The sequence below is a fragment of the Lissotriton helveticus genome, chromosome 8, assembly GCF_964261635.1.
Source record: "Lissotriton helveticus chromosome 8, aLisHel1.1, whole genome shotgun sequence".
In the NCBI taxonomy this organism is placed as follows: Eukaryota; Metazoa; Chordata; class Amphibia; order Caudata; family Salamandridae; genus Lissotriton; species Lissotriton helveticus.
This window is the reverse complement of record NC_136069.1, coordinates 1311763979-1311787279: the sequence shown is the minus strand read 5'-3', so window position 1 is coordinate 1311787279 and position 23301 is coordinate 1311763979. Positions and strand designations below refer to the sequence as shown.

The 23301-nt window shown below is 49.5% G+C and overlaps 1 protein-coding gene across 1 annotated transcript in view; it reads right to left on the bottom strand.

Annotated features, from left to right (window-relative positions):
• The window catches only part of USP9X (ubiquitin specific peptidase 9 X-linked), a 1542050-nt gene that overhangs the window by 1022091 nt on the left and 496658 nt on the right, over positions 1 to 23301 (bottom strand). The window contains exon 12 of the mRNA XM_078658291.1: positions 3868 to 4074. Within this exon, the coding sequence (XP_078514417.1) occupies positions 3868 to 4074 (207 nt within the window). The remainder of the gene's footprint in view (positions 1 to 3867; positions 4075 to 23301) is intronic.

The window sequence follows — 23301 nt, the reverse complement described above, 5'->3', positions numbered from 1 at the left end:
AATTCAACAGGGAACTGTCACATGAGAAGACACTGGGAACTAAGTCCTCATCGAATCAGGTGCTGAACTCAATATGGGTTCAAGGGGCATAGAGGATGGTGAAAGAGGATACGTCAGAAGAAGATTAACCAGAGGCCCCAGCGGATACTTGGGGCCCGAAGGCAGGCCAGAGGGCGCCAGTAAGTAGAGTGGTAAAAATGTGCAGCATGGCCTCTCTGAGGACCTCTACTTGCTGCAATGTCACTGACAGGATAAATCAGAATCAAGCACTGAATCAGCTCCGATGGGGACCGATGGCGACCGGTATGTTGACATGCTTTCTGTAGTCAGAGTGAGGGGATGGGGCTGATTACGGCTTCAAATTCTTATGATTTTTCTTGGACTTATTCGAAGACTTCAAACATGATGATGATCTCTCATGGTTAACCTTCCTTTTGACTTCAACATGTCGTGTCGTTAAGTCTGGCCTCACAGCCTCATACGGCCTTTGGGGTCATCTGGGTGCAGGCATCTCGGGTCCTGGAGACGTGTTCTGACCCCAGACACTAAGAATACTCCGTAAGGGTCAATCACATACATCTGTTTACTGTAGTCCCTACACGATTTGAACCCTGTTTTAGAGGGTGACATTTCTGGTAAATCTTGAAATATTTTATGGTCAGAAAGACCAAACAGAAACTTTGGATCAGAGTCTGAAGGCATGCAAAGAAAGGAATGGACATCAGTGTGCATTGGTGGTGCTTACATGCAACGCCACCCATCACTTCCAGAGAGGAACAACATCAGAGTAGAGCTGCTACACAACACAGGCTGGCAAGCAGGGGTACTGCTTTTATATTTCTGGATCCAGTCTGATTCACATGAAATATTCACAAGGTGAGTTACCTGCGGTTAGAAGTATTCAGCAGATACATGAACTGTTAGGAAAGCTATTATAAACCCACAAATAGATCCAAAGCCAAGGTGTTTCTGCCTCCATTAGGACACTTTTTACAGAGGTTTATTGTGGAATATGTTCAGTTTTTCCTATTGTCATGCTGAGGGATCCATTTATGAGGCTATACCAGGGTTTCTATTTTTCCAATGCCTGCATAATCACCATCAAGTTATCAAGGAAATGGGGGGGGGGGGGGGGCGTGGCTTGGCCAGCTGCCAGATGGCCGCACTCTAAGTGGGCTCTGCTGGCCAAGCCGATAATCCGTAATCATCCTGCGGACTACTGAGGTGCTGCCTTATGACTCCGGACCCACAGACTCACCTCAACTTGGGGCTTCTGTTGCCTTCCCGGGCCTTCCCACAAGCAGACAGGCAGAGATATTTGCTTGGGTCTGGCACGGCGGTTGGGCCTCGTGGCTGACACGCTGCTACGGCGTCCTTGCTTCAACTTCCTGTCAGACCGACTTCCAGTGGACTGGGTTTACCTCATCAGAGCTGCCCTGCTACACTGCTCCGCCGGATCCGGTGAGTTGCCTCTGTGTCAGGTGCCCTGCGATGGGGTAGGGGGCGCGAGCGCTGTACCGCTGGGCCCGGCCAGCTCTCCACACGGGCGCTTTCCTCTTCCTTCGGGCGCCTTCCTCCTTCAGGCACCCGCTGCCTCAGCCTGCCTGCTTCGGGCCTAACGACGGGGGCGGTGCACCCCCGCGACTCCTCACCGCCCTGCGAGCAGCCACTCTCAGCTGTTCCTCAGGCACCAGGCCGTGGATTTCAGAGCCCCCACCTGTCTTTCCTGCCTGCCAGCTGCTTTGGTTCTGCGGCCCGCGCCTCCTCTACAGCCTTTACGGACGGCGCGGCCTAATACGGGGAGTGCACTCTCCTCCGTCCTGATACAGACCTGGTGCCTGCAACATCCAAATGGCCCTACACCAGTTTCTCCTCGCTTGGACGATCCCCCGCCGTGCCTGGCTCTGCGGCTGATTGCTAGCGCTCTGCCTCTTCACTTCGCCTCCCTCCCGGGCTCATAGAGACTGATACTCTGTTGGGACGGGGGCCTTCTCTTGCCAGCCGGCCATCACATCCACTGCTTGAGGGCCACCTGCCTCGCAAGTACCTGATTCAGAACCTCCTGCCTGGAGAGCCCACCCCTAGGAGCGTCTCACTCCCCCAGGCCTCTCACTCGGCATACTGGTCCTCCACAGGATTTTGCTGCGGGACGCTGCGGCCACATCTGTCCTAGCCAGCTCTGCCGCTCCGGCCGGCCTGCCTCTACCTTGCTGGGCTCCCCTACCTGTTTAGCGCTGGGACACTCTTCATTGGCCTGGTTGGCCCAGTCGCACCTGCTTGCCCTGTGGGCCTGGCTGCCATCGTCTCCCCAGGCGCCCTTCCTGCTTGCCGCGGCATCCACATACGCTGCTCCTTGACCCACGGGGCACGCTAGTGCTTGACCATGGGGCGAACTAACCCGAAGCAACCAAAGATAGCTTTCGACCAGCGCAAATCTACACGACAAGAGGAGGCAGTCACAGGCACTGGCGAACTCGCCACCCAGCCTGAAAATGACACTACTTGCGAGGATGACCTCAAAGCTATCATGTTGGATGTAAAATCTACAGTCACTGGCATCGCTGCCCAGCTTGACCAGCTTTCTGCCCGCGTTGGCACTGTCAAGGCACGAGTGGACTCTCATGCTGCATACTTAAATCAAGTTGAGGCTAGGGTGTCTGACGCCAAGGATCCTGCCGCCCAGGATCATCATGCTCTTTTACAAATGGACAAAGTTTTGGAGCTCATTAAAAATAAGAATGAGGATTTGGAGGCACGCCCCCACAGAAGCAATCTCCGTATCATAGGAGTACAGCTTTACTTAGCACACCTAACAGGTGTCTTGTGGGAAACTTTACAAAACTTCACATGTTGCCCAAGAAGAGAGGATGTTATCAAAACGAGATATCAGCGTGGCTGGTGATTCATCTGATGTACTCACTCATCTACTACCATGGTCTTGCTATTTAACAGAGGCCTTGGCTTAAAAAATATAATGTACCAGGTACCAAAACATGAAAATCTGTACATCAACTCCTTTAGGATACCTGATAGTAAGAACCTAAGGAGGTAGTGTCACTAATCGTTTCTTAAACAAATGTTCCTCGGAGTGGCTGTTTCCTCTGAAATGTAAGACAGCCTGTTTCTCTATGCTACGTAAAACTAATGGAACATCAGCAAAAGTAGCGTGGGCACAGAGCGACAAAGAAACAGCCATGATAGAGCAGAAATTAGGCGGAGAAGGACAAAAAGCATAAAGAAATGGGATTGTCAGGACTACAACACTGGCAAGCTCAAAAAAGGGATATCAACAGAAAATACAAATTCAGTAAAAACCAAAAACCACATCTTTGGTGTTTGATCCACAAGAAAAGATAAATCTCAACAAAAGCAGCATGAAGAGGGTTTCTGTATTAATTGGGCAAAATATTTTGCATTTTGCTGGATGTTGAGTCAGAGCAGCCTTTGCAGTAAGCAGCCTCAACATTCTGTTGTGCTCAAGGTTGTCCACACTGTATGCCCGGAGGATATAAGAGGTCATAAGTGATCTGTTCATAAACACAACAGGGACTGTGCTAAGTGAAGAGAACCAAGAAAAAAGCCCCCTTCCCAAGTTTTACAAATGACTCATCATTGCAAGTTTGTGCTCATTCAGATGAGAGAAAGCCTAGAGCATTTAATCGTGTCATTCTTATTTTCATAAAGGAGATCAATCTCCAAAGGAGTTAGTTAAAGAAGGTCAACTTCATTAATCTACACATAATAGGTAATTCATTTCTTTCTTAACAAATCCATTACTCACACAGCACGTTTTTAAAGGTAGTTTCACCTGTACCAAAACTCAACAATGTAAAAACAATTTGCATACAATGACTATAAATAACTAACCTGTGAACAACTGTAATCTAAGATTTTTATGTGGGCACTGAGAGCTTGGTCCATGATATCAACTGGTACATCATCACTATGAGCTAAATTCCACAGAAGGTTCAAAACCTTGTGTGCCATGACCCCATCTTTGTCATCCTCTGCAAGGCGTCGAATTAACTCTAGCAACTTTTCACGCTGCTTTTTACTAGCGTTTGTCCAGCTTGCCTACAAATTGAAAAAAATATATATTAAACAAAATAAAAATATTTGTTACTGTTAAAACAATGCATGCAAGCTAAGGTGGGTCTTAATAAATGTGCCTAATTGCTTAAGTCCACATAATCTTTACCCCAAACAAACTACAAAATCTTACAATTCCTTCTTTCAAGCATGCATCCTATTCATACTGGCTTTGCATTTGCTGATAGGCTAGTACAGGCTATGCTGTGAAATTAGATTGTGCATTAAATCGGACTACCAGCCTGAAAAAGATGTCACACCCCCTTTTAGTTTTCGACACTGGTACAATGGTTTTGTGTGCGGGTTTCGCGCTAAGCCACAAACTTACACCAGCACCCGGCATACACTGATTCAATGGAAACAAATGAGTAAGAGCCTAGTAACAATGGGAGACAGAAATAAAGAAGGCTGATCTGGAAGGCATAGAAGAACAAGTTACTTACCTTCTGTAACAATATATCTGTAAGAAATATTAGTTAGTTAGATTCCTTACCTTAGAATATCCCCAGGCGTCAGGCTGGATCCGGAAAGTTTTGCGTAGCAGTACCCCTGCGCGTCGGTAGATGTGGTCTGCGGCTCCGCGTCCGTCGTCGGCGCCGGGATGACGCCGGAGTACTTAAAAGCCGCCCTTGCACGCTGACGTCAGTTCTTATACACAGCTTTTCCGCGCAGGAAACGCAGAGCCATGATCAAAACCAACACTAGTGCCATGAAACTAGGGCCCTCAAAGGGATGTACCTTAACCCTAGATATCGGTTCGTAGAACGGGGAGGATGGGGGGGGCGGTAAGGAATCTAACACTAACTACTGTTTTACAGATATATTATTACCGAAGGTAAGTAACTTGTGCATCTGAAATAAACAGGTTAGTGTTAGATTCCTTACCTTGGAATAGATACCCCAGCAATACCAACCCCGGTGGTGGGTCTGCGAACCAAGATCACACCAGAAAGTCCTGGAGAACGGAAGACCAAAGAAGCCATCTCTCCGAACTTGGCTGTCCAGGCAGTAGTGTCTAGCAAACGTGTGCAGCGAGGCCCACGTAGCTGCCTGACAGATGTCCCGCAAGGGGACTCCATGACCCAGGGCAGTAGTAACCTCCGTGGCCTGAGTGGAATGGGCCCTCAGCCCAATAGGAGGCTCCTTTTTCGCCAAGGAGTAGCAAACCTTGACGCACCGCGAGATGGTTCATTTGTGCACAGCCCGTCCCTTCTTAGCGCCCACGTAACCAACAAAGAGCTGGTCATCCACCCGGAACTGGTGTGTGCGGTCCAGATAGAATGAGAGCGCACGTTTTGGGTCAAGACGGTGGAGCCTTTCTTCCTCTTTCGAGGGATGCGGAGAAGGAAAGAAGGTAGGCAAGGTGATGGACTGCCTGATGTGGAAGGCTGTGACTACCTTGGGCAGGAAAGAGGGACGCGTTCTTAAAACAACCTTATCCGGATGGACAGAAAGGAAAGGAGGCTTAGAAGAAAGAGCCTGGAGCTCACTCACTCTGCTGACAGAGGTGATGGCAAACAGGAATGCAGTCTTAAGAGTTAGAAGACGAAGAGGGCAATTGTGAAGTGGCTCGAAAGGAGTGCACATCAAATAAGTCAGAACAAGGTTCAAGTCCCACTGAGGCATCACGAAAGGAACAGGAGGAAACATGTGAGTGATGGCCTTCAAGAATCTATTTACAACAGGGGACTTGAAAAGAGAAGGCTGATCAGGAAGCATTAAGAAGGCCGAAATGGCAGAGAGGTAGCCCTTGATAGTGCCCAGAACAGAGCCCTGCTGGGCAAGAGAAAGATGAAAGAGGAGAACCTCTGAAAGAGGGACAGAAAGGGGATCCACAGCTTTTGCTGTGCACCATGCCACAAATTAATTCCACCTGCAGGCATATACCGATTTTGTGGAGGGACGCCTCGCTGCCAGAATCACATCACAGACTTCAGGAGGCAAGTCAAATGGCCTCAACTGTCGCTGCTCAATCTCCATGCATGGAGGTGGAGACTGGACAGGTTCGGGTGGAGGACCGTCCCCTGCTGCTGTGACAGAAGGTCCTCCCGAAGAGGCAGACGAATCGGGGGATCGACTGACATGCTTGAATAGCTCGGGATACCAGAACCTTCGTGCCCAGTCTGGAGCCACTAGGATGACATGGACACGGTCGCACCTGATCTTCTTCAGCACTCTGGGCAGAAGTGGAATAGGCGGAAAGGCGCACAACAGACTGCAACTCCACTTGCGGCGAAAAGCGTCTCCGAGCGAGTGCCGCCTTGGAAATTCCAACGCGAAGAACTGATGACATTGCGCGTTCTCTTCGGTGGCGAATAGATCTAACCAAGGCTCTCCCCACTGCCGAAAGAGGCCTTGCGCCACGTCCGAGTTCAGACGCCATTCGTGATCCATAATGCACAGACGGCTGAGTTCGTCCGCCCTGGCGTTCAGGGAACATGCCAGGTGTTGAACCACCAGGGTGACACCCTGGTGTTCCAGCCATTGCCAGAAGCACAGAGCCTCCTGGCAAAGGGTCCAAGACCCCACCCCACCCTGTTTGTTGCAGTACCACATGGCGGTGGTGTTGTCCTTGAACACCTGCACTACACTTCCCCGGACAGAGGGAAGGAATGCTTTCAGTGCAAGCCGGATCGCTCACAGCTCCAGAATGTTGATGTGGAGCCAGGACTCCCGCTGAGACCAGAGACCTCTGATCTCCGCCTCCCCCATGTGGCCCCCCCCAGCCCAGGAGGGACGCATCAGTCACAACTACGTGCTCCGGTTGGGGTAGGGAGAGGGATCTGCCGCTAACCCAATCGCGGTTCGTGAGCCACCACTGCAACTGTCTCGCAATGTCCTCCGATATCAGGACGTGGTCAGACAGGTTGCCCTGCTGCTGGGCCCACTGAAACTTCAGGTCCCACTGCAGAGCCCGCATTTACCACCTGGCGTGATGCACCAGAAGGATGCAGGAGGCCATCAGCCCCAGAAGCCGCAGCGTCAACCTGACCGAGAACCGGGATAAAGGCTGAAAGATCGGAATCAGAGCCTGAATATCCCGAACCCGCTGTTCGGGAGGATAAACCCGAAACTGTGCCGAATCCAGAACCGCTCCGATGAAGAGGAGCTTTTGAGAGGGACAAAGGTGTGACTTCGGCACATTGATGGAAAACCCCAGCAAGTGCAGGAGGTCGGCCGTAGTCTGGAGGTGGCTGACTACTGTCTGGGGCGAGCACGCCTTCAACAACCAGTCGTCGAGATAGGGGAAGACTGACACCCCTTGTGAGAAGTTGGCCTGATATATGATGCTCACTAGTTCTAGTGATCACCTTGTATCAGTCCAAACAACCCTTATGGTGATTGGTTGTAAAGTCAACCGTATAGACCAGCTATCCTAGTAGCGTGGACAAAAGCAGTCTTTTAGGCTAATCTCTTTTGGCATGTGAAGCCAGCTGTTTTACCATAGTATAACCCCTTGAATACCAAATGAAAGGACACCACACAGGTTGTTATGAAAATAAACAGTCTATTTATTATTAACAACACCTCTGAACTCTTTATGAGATCAGAGGGCTAAGCACATGACAATACTAAAAAGGAAATACGAGTTCGCACAATAATTACACAAGTGCCTTAGGGGCACGACAAACCATATACTCAGAACAATGGAATGCGAGGAAAGAAAATACTGTAAGGAGATCCAGCGGCTGGAGGATCGGTGGGACTACGCTACAAACTAGGTAAGTAAGGAGCAGGACGCCCACGGGACTCACGTGCAGAGTGGGAACTCTCACGCGGGATGCGTACCAACGTCTATGGATGCAACAGTTTACAAAGTTACGGATTCCGGACGAACCCGGCTGGATGGAGGGAAAACAACAGTGGACCTGGACACTAGGAGAGTGAACACAGACTTCAGGACCTAGAAGCTTTAGTTACCTAATCCACAGGCTGCGGGTGCATAGGGCTGAAGTAGTGTTGGGTTTGCTGCGTTGATCCCGGTGACGCCTGAAATAAGAAGTTGCTGGCAGGCAGCCAGATGGAGGAGTCCGGTGGTTCCAAGGATGGAACTAGGAAGAAGGAAGTCCTGAAAAGGAAGGGGACAGAGTCTTGGTCACTAGCCAGTGACGGTGCTGGAACCAGGAGGGAACCAGATGCTGTCGCCGTGTTCAGGTGAAGGAAGGGTCGCTTCTCTCTGTAGCTGCGCGGACCAGGAGCTGTTCTTCACGACCAGGCTGGAGGCACGAGCTGTCCCACGTAGTCTGCTGCTGTTGGCGGTGTCGGATCGTCGATCTGGACAACAGGCCTTGGCTAATGCAAGCCACGCGGTGAAACAAAGATGGCGTCTTGAGTGGACCAGGAGGGTCCGGGGTGCTCCTCTTTTACAAGGAAGCATGGGCCAGTCTGGGGGACCAGACTAGCAGTGTTGAAATCTTCGGGTCGTCGTCTCAGAGGGCACAAGCCAGCCGGCAAGTGGCCAGACAACAGGAAGTGCAGCAACCAGGCAAAAGGGCCCCACGCAGATCACGGGGATGCTGGGGGGCTGGTCTTTGGTGCAGGAGCTGCGTCGGTGTGGGGCTTCTCAGTTCCCAATGCACTCACTTGAGGAACCCTCAGGGGTCGTGCAGGAAGCGCTGTGCAGGTTTCTTCAAGATGGCCGTCTCCACGTTCCTCGTCGCACCCACGGGTCCCAGCTGTGCTGTGGATGTGGGTAGAGGTCAGAGAGGTCTGGAGGTCCGGGTCTTGTCGAGCTGGGTCGTCGGATTCCCGGGATGGAAGGACTTTGCAGCAAACCGCACAGGAGCTTGATGGTGCCTGCGAAGCAGGATGGTCACTCCCTGACCATAGGGGAGATTCTTCAGTCTTCTGATGTTCAGGAGGTCGAAGGTCAAGAGTTTCTTCGTGGAAGGTTGTCAAGATTAATCTAACTCGGAATGGGACCAGCTCCTACCTTTATCCGGCTAAAGGGGGCTGCACTACGACTAGGTCCCTCCCCTGGGTGGGACCAGGAAGGGGGGTGGCTACACCCCCTTTCCTTTGTCCAGTTTCCCGCCAGAGCTGGGGCTGGAGTGCCCCAGCAACTGGTTGGAACCGGTGTATGCACAGGGCACCTTGTGTGCCCCAGGCACGTCTCATTCCTTTCAGCCTGGCCCTACCTAATACACAAAATCCTGTCTGGGGTGGTGCTAGCACCTCCGAAGGCATGAAACCCTTTGTCTGAGCCTCCCTCGCTGGAAGGACTCCCAGCAGCAGGAGGTCAGACTTGTGTCTGTGGTGGCAGCATCCATTTTGTGATGCTGAGGCTTGAGTTAACTTTAACCGGGGTTTACAGTTACATACATGTCGTGTCCTTCTAGAAGGGTGGAATGCTAACCCCGTCGCCAGAATTGGCGAGGGGTTAGTATTCCAATTCGTATGACACCTTACTCGACATGTTTTGATAATGCTATGCCAAAGTTAGCATTTAACCGCGAGGATTATAATGCACTTAAGAGTATATGGTATAGCGTTATCATGGAACAGCTATTAGGACTTGGTTCCGCAAGCTGCAAATGGGCTCAGCTCATGCCAGAGCACCATCTCACATAAATCCAAGCACTCTGCCTTCAGGATTGATAAGGCCTGCAATAGGAGTGACTGACAGGAATATATGTGTCCATTTTAGGGTTAGATATAGGAATACTATATCTAAAGCAAAGGGTGTTTACACCACCTTGCCCCAGCTGTCGTGCAGCCAGTTGTGTCAGATTTGGGTGGCCAGCCAGGGGTGGCATAATACATGCTGCAGCCCCTGGTAGGCCCTGGGTACACCTATGCCCTGGATACCTAAGGTATACTGTACAGGGACTGATAAGGTGGCCCAGTACCAATTGGTAAATGCACCTAGGGTACATACTTGTCTATTTAGAGAGAGAACAGCTAGGCTGTGGGTCTGATTAGCAGGCCCACAGCCAGGGAAAGTCGTAAACCAGTGAAGCAAAAAGCAAAAATCTGGGGTGGCCATGGGATTGCAGACCCCAGATGAGCTGCGACCACCGCCATCACTTTTGTGAACACCTGCGGGGCGCTGGTAAGGCCAAAGGGGAGCACAGTGAACTGAAAGTGCTTGTGGCCTACAGTGAACCGCAGGTAGCGCCGGTGGTCCGGCAGGACGGGGATGTGAAAATACGCGTTCTGCAAGTCCAAGGCTACCACCCAGTCTCTGGGGTCTAGGGCAGCTAAGACCTGAACCAAAGTCAGCATCTTGAACTTCTCTTTCCGGAGGAAGCTGTTGACGTTCCGCAGGTCCAAGATAGGGCGTAGGCACCCTTTGCACTTCTTGGGGACCAGAAAGTAGTGGTAATAACAACCACGACCTACTTCCGGCCCAGGAATGCGCTCGATGGCCCCCTTGGCCAAGAGGGCCGATACTTCCTCTTGCAGACGTTGCAAGTGATCCCCCGACACGCTGTGGTACTGCGGTGGCATGGCTGGAGTGGTCGCCTCGAAGGGGAGGGAGTAGCCCCTTCGGACGATTTGCAGCACCCACCTGTCCGATGTGATGGTGTGCCAGTGGAGGAGGTGATGGGGGACCATGCCCCCCACTGGCGTCGAATGGGCCTGAAAGCTCTGACTAGGAAGGCTTTGAGGCAGATGCTGCGGGGGTGGATGTGGACTGGCCTTGCCGTTGTCCCCTGGCACCGCCACAGCGGTTACCACGTCCGCCGCTGTATTGGATGTTAGACTGCGGCCCATGGCTGGCAGGACGTGAAGGGGCGCCCCTTCCTTGGCCACAAAAGAAGGGAAAGCAGACTGCTGCTGACGCTGGCCCGAGAGGCCCAATGACTTGGCCGTATCCCTGGAGTCCTTGAAGCGTTCAAGCGCATCATCTGCCTTGCCACCAAAGAGGTGGCTGCCATCGAACTGCATGTCCATGAGGTTGTTCTGGACATCAGACGACAAATTGGCTGACCTCAGCCAGGCGGCGAACATCGCCCTGCCCAGCGAGTCCGTGGTATACAGCCCACATCGTATGGAATACCTCGCTGCGTCTCGTCCCTCCGTGAGGGCTTGAGCGAGCTTCGCCCGGGCCTCCTCCGGGCACTCTGGCAGCACAGCTGCAACCGTATCCCACAGAGTGGGAATAACGGCCCAAAAGGCAAGCGGTGTTGACTGACCGCAAACCACAACAGAGGGAGAACAGTTTCTTGCCAAACTGTTCATACCATTTGGATTCCCGATCTGGGGGTGCAGTCGGGAATGCGGATTGGGAAGTAGAGGCCTGGATAACCAGGCTCTCGGGGGTGGGGTGGGTGGACAGGAAGCTAGGGTCGCCCGGAGCTAGGCGGTGGCGCCTGGCGACGTTCCTATCTACAGGGGAACCTGTAGCGGGCCTGGACCAGGTGCCCAACAGGACGTACATGAGAGCCTCATTAAACGGCAGTAGAGGCTCCGGAGAACCTGTCTGCGGTTTAAGGTCCTCAGTGAGGATGTTATACCTCACAGTTAGGAGGGGAGACAAAGCCAGTGTCCGGTGATGTGTCAAGACCACTGGCTTCCCCTAGCTCGTCTGTCCAGTCATGAAATGACTGACACTCCCGTGTCAGAGGGTTCTCAGACCCCTCCCAATCCCCCTCGTCCTCCATCTCCTGAAATTCAGGGTCAATGGATGGAGCCGGATCAAAGAAGAATTGCTCCTCAGCTGGCATCGAATACGACGGCGCTCAACGCAGGATCCGGACCGAGGAAGGGATCAGGGACGGCGCCATGCAAGGACGGCGCAGGAGGCCACATCCTGGGGGTCGACACCGGCGGGGTCGTAATGTCGACCAGCGGCGACCCGGATCCAGCAGGGGCCTGCGGAGCCAGGACCGAAGCCGCCGAAGCACCTGATGGCGCCGGGAATGAAGCACCCGGCCCGCATGGACTCCCAGTCGGGGCCGCGGGGACCGGAGGCGCTCCCGCGGGACCTGATGGAGGAGAGAGGGACCCCATGGCCATGAGGAAGGCCTCGATCTCCTCCGGTGTCAAGTTCAGCCCAGGGACCAGCGGGTATGGAGCTGGCCGTGGTGCCTGCGGCTCCGGCAGAGCCGCGGAGGCGGTGTCGCCCGAACCCACGGCCGCATCGCGCGAGCGTCGGGGGGGAGTCCGAAGAGCGATGTAGTCTCTTCGACTTCTTGTCTGAGGACTTGGAGCCCGACGAATGGTGACGACTCGCCAAGCTTCGATGACTGTGGCCACGCGTCCAGTCCCTCGACCCCCTCCTTGACCGGGACAAGGAACAGCGCGGGGCCAACTGCCGGAGCTCGAGGCACTTACGGGACCTCTCCCGCCTAGCCTTCGACGTCAAGGCCCGGCAGTCAGGGCAGGACCGGTCGTCGTGGTCGGCCCCAAGGCAATAGAGGCACCGGCGGTGGGGATCGGTAACCGACATCAGTCGGTTGCAGTCGGTACAGGGCTTGAACCCGGGCATCTCTACCGGCACAGAGAGTCGTAAAGACTCGAGTAGTGACCAAAAAGGATCAAAAAAGTTTAGTCAAAAAGTGACTAAGGTACTGATTTTTCCGGACCTGCGCTTGCTGGCATGGAAAAAAGAATAACTGACGTCAGCGTGCGAGGGCGGTGTCTAAGTACTCCAAAGACATCCCGGCGCCAACGACGCAGACGACGGATGCGGAGCAGCAGAAGACGCCTACCGACGCGCAGGGGTACTGCTACGCAAAACTTTCCGGATCCAGCCTGACGCCTGGGGATATTCTAAGGTAAGGAATCTAACTAACGTGTTTCTTTCAGATAGGCAGAGATAGCTGCAAGATATCCTTTAAGAATGCCCAAAGCAGATCCCTGCTGAATCAAAGAAAGTGTGTAAAAGAGAACCTCTGGAAGAGGGGCAGAAAGGGGATCTACAGCCTTTGGTGTGCACAATGCAACACATTTGTTCCATTTACAGGCATACACCATTTTAGTGTAGGGACGCCTGGATACCAAGATATCACAGGCATCGGGCAGAAGGAAAAAAGCCTTCAACTGGCACTGCTCAATCTCCTCGCGAGGAGGCGGAGACTGAAGAGGTTCGGGTGAAGAACTGTTCCCTGCTGCTGCGACAGAAGGTCCTCCCGAAGGGGCAGTCTGATCGAAGTATCAATGGCCATGTGCAGAAGGTCAGAGTACCGGACACTTTGTGCCCAATCCAGAGCTACAAGAATAACTTGAGCCTGGCCATGCTTGATCTTCTTGAGCACTCTGGGCAGAAGTGGTATAGGCAGAAAGGTGTACAGGAGGCCAAAGGTCCACTAGCGCCAAAAGCATCGCAGAGTGAGCACCGCCTTGGAAACTCCAAATGCGCAATACTGCTGACACTGTGCATTCTCTTTGGAGACTAACAAATCAAAGGCTCTCCCCACCGCTGAGAGAGACCTTGCGCCACCTCTGGATGGAGACGCTATTCGTGATCGACCAGGCACAGACAGCTGGTTTGTCCGCCCTGTCGGTTAGAGAGCCCGCTAGGTGTTGAACCACCAGGGTCATGCCCTGATGTTCCAGCCATGTCCAGAGGCGGAGAGCCTCCTGACAAAGGGTCCATGACCACACACCATCCTGTTTGTTGCAGTACCACATGGTAGTGGTGATATTGGTGAACACCTGCACCACTTTCTCTTTGAGAGAGGGAAGGAATGCCTTCAGTGTCAATCTGATCGCCCAGAGCTCCAGAAGGTTGATATGGGGGCCAGACTCCACCGGAGACCAGACGCCTCTGATCTTCGCCTCTCCCAGATGGCCTCCCTATCCCAGGAGTGAGGCATCTGTCACCACGTTAGATCTGGTTGGGCAAGGGAGAGGGATCTGTCTCTGACCCAGTCGTGGTTCATTAATCACCACTGAGTTGCTGTGCAGTTCCCTCCGAGAGATCTGGACTTAATCAGAAAGCTTCCCCTGATGCTGCGCTCACTGGAACGTCAGGTCCCACTGCAGAACCTGCATTTGCCACCTGGCATGATGCATCAGTGGATGCAGGAGGCCATACTACCCAGCAGCTTCAGAGTAATTCTCACCGATATCTGGGATAGAGGCTGAAACATCTGTATCACAGCCTGAATATCCCAGACTCGCTGCTCAGGAGGATAGGCCCAAAACTGCACAGTGTCCAGAATAGCTCGATGCAAGTGAGCGTCAGAGAGAGTCAGGTGTCACTTTGGCACGTTGATAGTGAACCCCAGCGAGTGCAGGAGGTCTGCCATACTTCAAAACAAGAAGGGGTAACCCAGTATCCCTCAGAACCTGGGCAAGTATATAATAAACAGTGGTTGTGTCTGGTGTAGCTATTTCTTTGTAAATGAAAACAATCATGTAAACAATACATGGCGCAGAATTACAGACAAAATTAAGCATTCATTTACAGTCAAACAAAGAATGATTTACTTGGATGTGGAAATTTTCAAATAGAAATTTTAATTTAATGCAATAATTGCCTTAAGAAAGGGCTGTCTAATAACACAACCAATGAAAACGGCGCAAGTGACCAATATTTACAGTGACAAGGTGAATAAAGTGCAGGTGTGACATAATCAGTGTATTTCACAGGTAAGTGACAAAGTAGACAATTGGAGAATATTTACACGTTGTGAATATGAAAGCAGCGTCCAATTTCAGAATATTAAACAAATGTCTCAAGCTCAGGAGTTGATCTACATTGGTTTGTTTTGAAAGCAATGAGACCTAATAAGGATTGGACTGTGAACAACCGACAATGTTTCGACCCTATTAGAAGCACTAATAAGAAAGAATCAGTGCGGGTCTTCTTAAGGACATAACGTAAGTCAGACAGCCAATTCTAGGAGTTTGAATCTATGCCAAGAACATAATGTTGAAGGGTTAACCTGAATACTGGTCGGCCCTTGGGTCAGATGGAGCCCTCTCTGGAGAGGGGAAGGGTACTATAACCATTACAGTTCCTCACGGTCAGTTAATTTAAGCCCCAATTAACAATGATTTATTTACTAAACAATTGGAACTGGTTTGCATGGTTTAGCTTAATGTTGCTAATAGTGGCTCTAGTGTTGGGGCCTCTTAATTGTAGCAATCCGCGATGATATAACTTACGTGGAAAGCCTTGTAATGTATTTTGTTTGTTTCAGCTCACAAATGTTTGCTTTGTATTTTAAAGTCCACAATCTCAGTAGTCTCAGGGACTTGCTCCTATCTTACATCCAAACGGCAGGATCCTGTGCTCTGCAGAGCACAGGATCCTGCCGTCCAATTAAGAGGCCCCAACACTAGAGTTCCTGTTAGCAACAGTAAGCTAAACCGTGCTAACCAGTTCCACTTTGTTCAGGCACTCCACGTAATTAATGTCATCATGGATTGCTACAATTATGAGGCCCAAACACTGGAGCCACTGTTAGCAACATTAAGCCAAATCGTGCAAACCAGTTACAATTTCTTAAGTAAATAAATCATTTTTAATTGGGGTTCTAATTAACTGACTGTGAAGAACTGTAATCGTTACAGTACCCTTCCCCTCTTCAGAGTGGGCTCCATCTGACCCACGGGCCAACAAGTATTCAGGTTAACCCATCAACATTATATTCTTAGCATCGATTCAAACTCTTAGAATCTGCTGTCTGACTTGTGTTATGTCCTGAAGAAGACCTGCACTGACTCTTATTAGTGCTTCTGATAGGGTCGAAACATCGACAGTTGTTCACAGTGCAAAATTTATTAGGTCTCATTGCTTTCAAAACAAATGTAGATCAACTCCTGAGCTTGAGACACTTGTTTTATATTGTGAAATTGGACACTGCTTTCATATTCGTAACTTGTATATATTTATCCAATTGTCAACGTTGTCATTTACCTGTGAAATACACTGATTATGTCACATCTGCACTTTATTCACATTGTCACTGTAAATATTGGTCACTTGCGCTGTTTTCATTGATTATTGCTTTAAATTAAAATTTCTATTTGAAAATTTCAACATCCAAGCAAACCATTCTCTCTTTGTTTGACTGTAAATGAATGTTTAATTTCGTCTGTAATTCTGCGCCATCAGTTGATGTATTGCTTACATGATTGTTTTCATTTACAAAAATAGCTACACCCCACAGAACCTCTGGAGGTCTGCCATAGTCTGGAGGTGGGAGACTAAGGAGAGCACGGTGAACTGAAAGTGCTTGTGGCCCACCGTGAACGTAGGTAACATCTGTGGGCTGGCAGAAAGGGAATATGGGACAACATTACTGTATTCGAGGCAAATGCCTCTAATCTAACAGCTGAGATTTTCTACTGTTTTACCGGTAAAAATCTATAACGCCTACATTACTAACCTAATTCTGATGATCTTGGTGTCTAAAATTATAGACAAATATGTTATCTTTCTAAATTTGTCTCAAGTTTCTTCTGGAGTATGTGTATCATTTATTGACTCTGTGTGGCTACAAATGATTAACACTACCCCACGGTAAGCCTAAATTGCTCGCATACATTACCACAAAGAAAGCATTTGGGATTATTCATTTAAGGCCTGCAAATCAATAGGGGTCGTCTGAACTTTCGATAGTGTAACTTATTTAGGTGCACCTCATAAAAAGCCAGCTTCCTATACAAGTTTGAAAATAGGACAAAGACACCCGTCCTTCCTCAGCACCAGAAAATAGCAGGAGTAAAGACCACAACCTACTTCTGGCAAGATCACCCACTCAATAGCCCCTTTGGCCAAAAGGGCTTGCACCTCCTGCCATAAGACAGACAGACAGAGGGTCCTTCGTCATTCGCTATGGAGATGGTGGGAGGAGAAGTAGAGTGGCAATGAAGGGCAAGATGTACCTCTTCTGGACTATCCGCAAGACCCACGGCAAGAATCACTGGACCCCTCCTTCAACTGAGTGGCTGTACTCCGAGTGGCTAAGGGCACACAAAAGGGATTAGGCTGGTGGGGCAGCTTCGGTAGGGGACCAGTGGACTGAGTGGCTCGCTGACCCTGACCATGGGGAAGTGGGCGCCGCAGCTGTGAAACCATTGTGCACCTTATTGAGGTTGAAATGGCTGATAGTAAGGAGTACCTCTGCCGATTCTGCAAATAAAACAGGAGGGTTGATGTGGATGTTATGGCAGAGCAGATGAGCCTAAGGAGCGTGCTGTGGTCCTGCTCTCCTTGAACTGCTCCAGAGCAAATCTGCCTTGTATCCAAATAGGAGAGTCCTGTCAAAGGGCCTGTTCATAAAGGATGATAGGACATGGACTCAAAAAACCAGTTGACAACAGGCAGGCGTGCCTCCAAATAGGGAAGCTGGTTCCAATGACCTGCCTGATGGACTCAGTGGTGTTTAAGCCACAACAAATTGTGTACTTGGTCGCATCACAACCATCTTGGATGGCTTGGATTAGGAATGTTCTGAGTTCTTATGGGAGACCTAGGAGGACTGGAGTCACGGAATCCCAAAGAGCATGAAAAGAGAAGCCCACGAGACGGCTGGCATTCACAGACCTGAGAGCCAAGCTGGTGGGAAAAAATACACTCTTCCCAAAGGTCTCCACATGTTTGGAATCCCCATCGGGAAGGTCGTCGGAAAAGGCATTCAGGTTCGTATAACTTGTAGATGCCTGCACCACCAAACTTTCAAGGGCGCAGTTATGAAACAAAAATGCAGGGTTGCCCAGAGCAAGGCGATGGCGCATCGCAATCTGGCAATTGTCCTGGGGGCCAGAGCAAGGTTTGGCCCAAGAGTCCAAATGGGTATCTAGAGCCCAAACAAGTATCTGTAAGTGTCTCATTGAAGGGAAGGAGAGGCTGAGTGGTTGTTAGCCCTGGCTGGAGCACTGCAGTCAAGACGCTGATTTTGACCCTTAAGGTGTGGAGCTGGAGGTCAAGAACTCCAGCTACCCTACACATGATCACTGCGTAAGAAGAGCTCTCCTAAGTGGCAGGACCAGGGGGTGCAAGGAGGCCCGGACTCAGGGTATGGGGGAGGGATGCTGGTGCTTTAATGGACACCGGGCACGGATCTCGCTCCCTATCCCCCTGAGGCCTTAACATCACCAACTTGGAGTTGAGGCTCCGGAGAACAGCACTAAGTAAGAACAGGAGTGGGTTAATTTGAAGGGTCCAACTGACGGAGACAGCAAACCTACCGGCGGTATCCTTTCTGGCTCCTTGGAGCCTGACAGTGCACCAGAGAGAAAGATGGTAAGAGTCAGAGACTGATCTTGCAGAACTCTTCGATTTGCCTCAGTGTCGCAGACAGACCCAGCTCAGGTTGTGCTGGGACAAGTTGCGTCACACATTCTCCCATCAATCGACTTCAGGAGAGCGATCGAGAGGCACTGTGCCACACTCACTTCTTTTCAAGAATATATGAGTAGCAGCAAGGGGCAGAGTCCCGCTTGTATTGTTTTGTGATTTATCTTCGACTAACCCGAAGACTTGTAGCTGGATGACTGACCTCTGGAACGACTCCTGTGACTTCTGGGCTAACCAGGGCCGGGCCAACCCTTCAAATTGGACCGGTCTCGTTGTGGAGAATTCAGGTGTTTGGCCACAGAGTTTTGCCTGGCTGTCTCTTATGGCGTTCGGGTTCATCAACGGGCAGTCACTGAAGACTGTAAGAGTCATGGCTCAACCCCAGTCACCACAGGTAAATCTGTGAGGATCTGTCAGACATTTCTTTGTGACAGTCCTTACAGGGTTTGAATCCTGTCATTTTGGCAAGTGACATCTACCTTTCACACTGAAAACCTCATGTGGAAAAGTTGTCTCAGAGATGAGAGTTCGCTCCAGCCACGGTCCGTCCAGTTAACAGCAGTGGGGCTGGGTAAGGGGGGATTTCAAGGGATAATGCCAAAGGAAAATTAAATAAATAATTAATTTTCCCTCTGCATCGTTCCTTGAAATCCCCCATACTTGGCCCCACCGCCGCTACCTGCACGGACCGCAGCTGGGTAGCTCCAGAGCGGCATCGGTGGCACAGAAAGGAACCTGTATTAGCTCCACCTATATATGCCCCATATGTCATTTCCAGAAGGGGAACGGAATCAGAGTGGAGCAGCACGTGCCACCCACCAGTGCCCAGAGGCATTGCTCAAAAGTTTCCGGATTCAGTCTATCTGGGGAATATTTAAAAAGGTGAGGCATTGTTATAATCCATATAGGTACCCTATATAAGTGCAGGTAACATTGCAACCTTTCACCTATATTCTTCCCTACATTACATACATAACGGTTCTTAGGGACTGACCTTTTACCTAGATACGACACTGCATTCAGAACGTGGGTTTTCCCTAGTTCTAATCTTACACATTATGCATGAGGTTTCTTACAAGCAAGGCAGGACTACCACCTCCTGTATAATATCTCTGTATAAAGTTCAGGCCCAACATCATTCTTTAGGCCGACACACTAACACAGCAAGGTAGGACCCCTGGGGAGACCTATGGGTGTATATATACATCACATCTTACTTAGAAAGACCGAGGATACCGTGACTTCCTGGCTGACACACTGACCAGAGACCAGAGACTCCTGCATGCAGACGCTCCAGCTCACAGTGGTCTAACATCCCTCGCGGGGTGTCCAACCTGAGACCAGGACGGGGTCCCATATTCCCTCATCTTCAGGTTATGGGGTTGACTAGATCCTGGATTCTTGGCATAACACCTACACAGTTGCTAGGTACATCTAGTTAGGGAGGCATCGCAAGAGTACACACTTTTTATCATGTATTTTATGTACTTGTATATATTCATGATTACTGCAAAATGGTAGAACTGTACCATCCCTTTACTTTCGTAGTACTGCTAATCATTTATCTCTGCTACTGTCTAATGGTTGTTGCAGCTCATCTATTCTGCACTAGAATAACTGTTCTTATTGAAAACGCCCAGCCGGTTTATTCTGTGTATCTCTCCGAGACAAACTAAGTGAGCACGAGTGGCTGAGTGAAAAGGAGTACATTGTTTCAACGATTCTGAGGGATATGGGTTGTCATGTTCTGAGGTTGCCAAAAACTACTCTCTCCTCGATAAGCGGAGATTATAGTGGCACTGTAAGCTAGCTGATACAGACAGGCTAACCTATCCGGTGGGGGTGTTCGGAACCAGTCTGCCACCAATCCTAAATTTTATGTTATACAAACGCGCAGATCCTGTATAGGGTATCTAGGAACTACACAACAGCATCTGCAGTTAGAAATCTCCATCAGAAGTGTAAGTCCAGATACCAGCTCCTTTGTAAAGGCTTGGAACAACAGACTATCCAGTAAGGGATGTGACAATGAACGTTTAAAGCTGCACAGTGGTATCATCATGTGTTCTGCCTGAGGGCTGCTGGGTCAAAGAAGGGTTTATCCCAGGCAGCCAGAGGAGTGTCCAGAATGCCTCAAAGTCTAGTATTTTGTCTGAAATTGCATAAAAAGGCTGCAAGATTTCTGTCAAAATGTTAGATTTGGCCTATGTGATGAGCAGAATTCGAACTTTTTCACGGCTTTTCATACCCCCCAAAGTGAACAAAAAGATTTCCGGTGAGGAAGGCTCAAAAGGGTAAACGAATATCCAGTTAAGGAGTTGTATCAAAACCACTTGTCTGTGTCATTAAATGGGACAAGGCTGTCAGCCTTTGAGGCATCTTTTGTGCGGCCGTAATGTTGAATGGGCATGACACAAGTGTCTCAGTCCGATCCAAATAGGTCTTCCAAATGGACAAATCCTGGGGCGTTAGGAGCGGTTGTGCCAAAGTCGTCATCAAAAGAAGTCTAAAATGTTTCTTTTTCTGCCGACTTTTGAGGTGGCATGGAAATCTGCTCAGAGGGCGGTGTCAATGTAAGTGTCTTAAGGGCCACATGGGGGTCAGAGCCTTGGAGGGCACTGGTTTAAATGGAAAAAGTTCAAAGGCCCAAGATTGATGAAGTGCAGAGTCAGTGGCAACAGGGAAGACAGCATCTCTAAACCTGCTGGAGCTGGCCCCACCTTTGTGGTGTGGCCAAGAGTGTGAACAGGGCTATCATCAAAATATACAACATGGCCTGCCTTAAGCTCTAGACCTGTGCAGGTTTAGCCGACAAAGTCGGGAAGAACCACTTTATTTTGTTTAACAATGGAATCACCTGATAAGAGCCCAACATCTGGGAATGGCTGCGGTCCTCTCAACGGTCCTGGGAGCCCTGCCATTTCCTCAAGGAATGAGAAGATTTATACTCATATTGTGTTTTTTGGGTAATATCTCTTTTATCACGGGGGGGTGTCTTAGACAAAAATAGCTTCACCTTCTGCTCTCTGATGGCCTTCAGGTGCAACAACAAACAGGAGTTGCAGGCTAAGGGGTCGTGCTCTGATCCTAGACACCAGTATTGCAGAGTTCATATGGAACTGACAAGGATTTTGTTTATGGTATGACCTCGAAATCCAAGTAGACATTTGACCTAGGCATTGGATGGATTCACCTCAAGCACCAAGAAAACCTCCAGACTTATATCAATGAGCCACAGGGAAACAGAACAGACATCAGAATGCTGGATGGCTCCTTAAATACTTCAATGTCATAACATCCTAGGCGGACAAAGTCATAGCTGAGGCCGCATGGCGCCACCTAGTGGCATTGGAGAGCTATTTTTGGGAAATAGGTTTCCAGGTCCAGTCTGGTGCATGAATGATATTCATAAGTTCGGGAATCAGCAGGAAGAAGCATCCATCAGAAATGTTGAATAAGGCATAACCAGATTCTTGAGTATATGATAGGAGCAGTTTAGCTCCGAGTGATTGTAATCAGGGTCCATAAAGCTGTCTTCAGCCTTCTGAAAGACAACACTTGACAAGCAACTCATTCATCGTTGTAACACGCTTTTTCATTTCAAATCATTTGTTAAGGTACCTTAATGAAGAAGAGCAGGGAAATAAGAAATGGTAAATATTTCCTGCAGATCAAGCATATGTACAATTCTAGATATTAAAAACATGACCTTCCCTATTGAGGGACTTTCAAAGTTCTTCTAATCAAAAGGGAATTCATTTGCTTTTTCATGGGCGTCAGGCTTGAGGTAAAAATATGTAGGCTGCTTTCACCGATGCACGAACAGACCAGAGTTCATACTCCAGGTGTCACTGTCATTAAGGCTACAAGAGGCAGATGCTTAAAGGTTTAGAATTTTAAACAACAAGGGACCCCAATCAAGTCAAACAGGGACCTCGGGGAACAGTTTTATGGAAACAACAGTGGTCCCATGCTTATGTAATACAACACACCAAATAAATATAGACGAAATCGCTTCTATATTTTCAGAAGGACATGTCCAGCCGGACAGAGGTCTTCCAGGTTTACTTAATAAACACAATTCTTCAAAGAATAAAATGTCAGGAATACCTTCCACAATGCCCCTGTGTGGTGCACAAGCCTGTGCCCGACACTAACGGGGTGAACACAGGTGAAGATAATAGGAAAGGTTCAAGGCAAAACAAACGTTTTTCTGTTTTCATATAAATTTGTACAGAAAATATCAAGCTGCACCATTACATAAAATCAAACAATCAGATTTGTATCGGGTGCATAAGCAAGTCGACGGCGTTTCGGTTTCATCAAGAAATCATAGAAACCATCATCAGGACAATTAAATACTTTGCCTTTACATTAAACCTCAATTTTGCCTACAAGAAGAAGATAAAAATATACTTTAGAAACAGAATACATACAAGAATAAGTGAAGTGACTCTTTGTGCGCAGTGCACATGCTGATTCGTCAGGGAGTGATATTATTCGTAACCTGGTTGTTGAAGCAGTGACATAAATCACAAGTATATAGCATGCGTCCTAGGTTGCTATAATGTGCCTATGGGCCATTAGTGATTGAAAAAGATGATCGTAGTGCCAGTGGACTAAAATCGTGGTAAAATTGTGTAACTAGCACTTGCCGACAAGTGGGGCTATCTCAGAATGATGGGCGCCTCGCTCTCCTTACCGAGGCAGAGCGCGTGTGGGCTCAGATACTAATTAATGTCAAGATGCCCGGACCTGTCACCCTGTAAAACGAAAGACGTATATTAAAGCAGGCCAGTGGTTTGGGACTGCCCAGCGGGCGGAAAGGGAATAATAACAGCAATCTTACCAAAATGGAGCGTCAGGTAATGCCGGTTTACACGATCGTAAACGGGCGACGCCAGGACAAGCCTGAGAGAAAATAAAGTCTATTAAAACCGGAACCACAGACTATAGCCAGAATAACATCCAGGTCGCGGAGTTACACTTACCGATAGCTTCGGTCAAGAAAT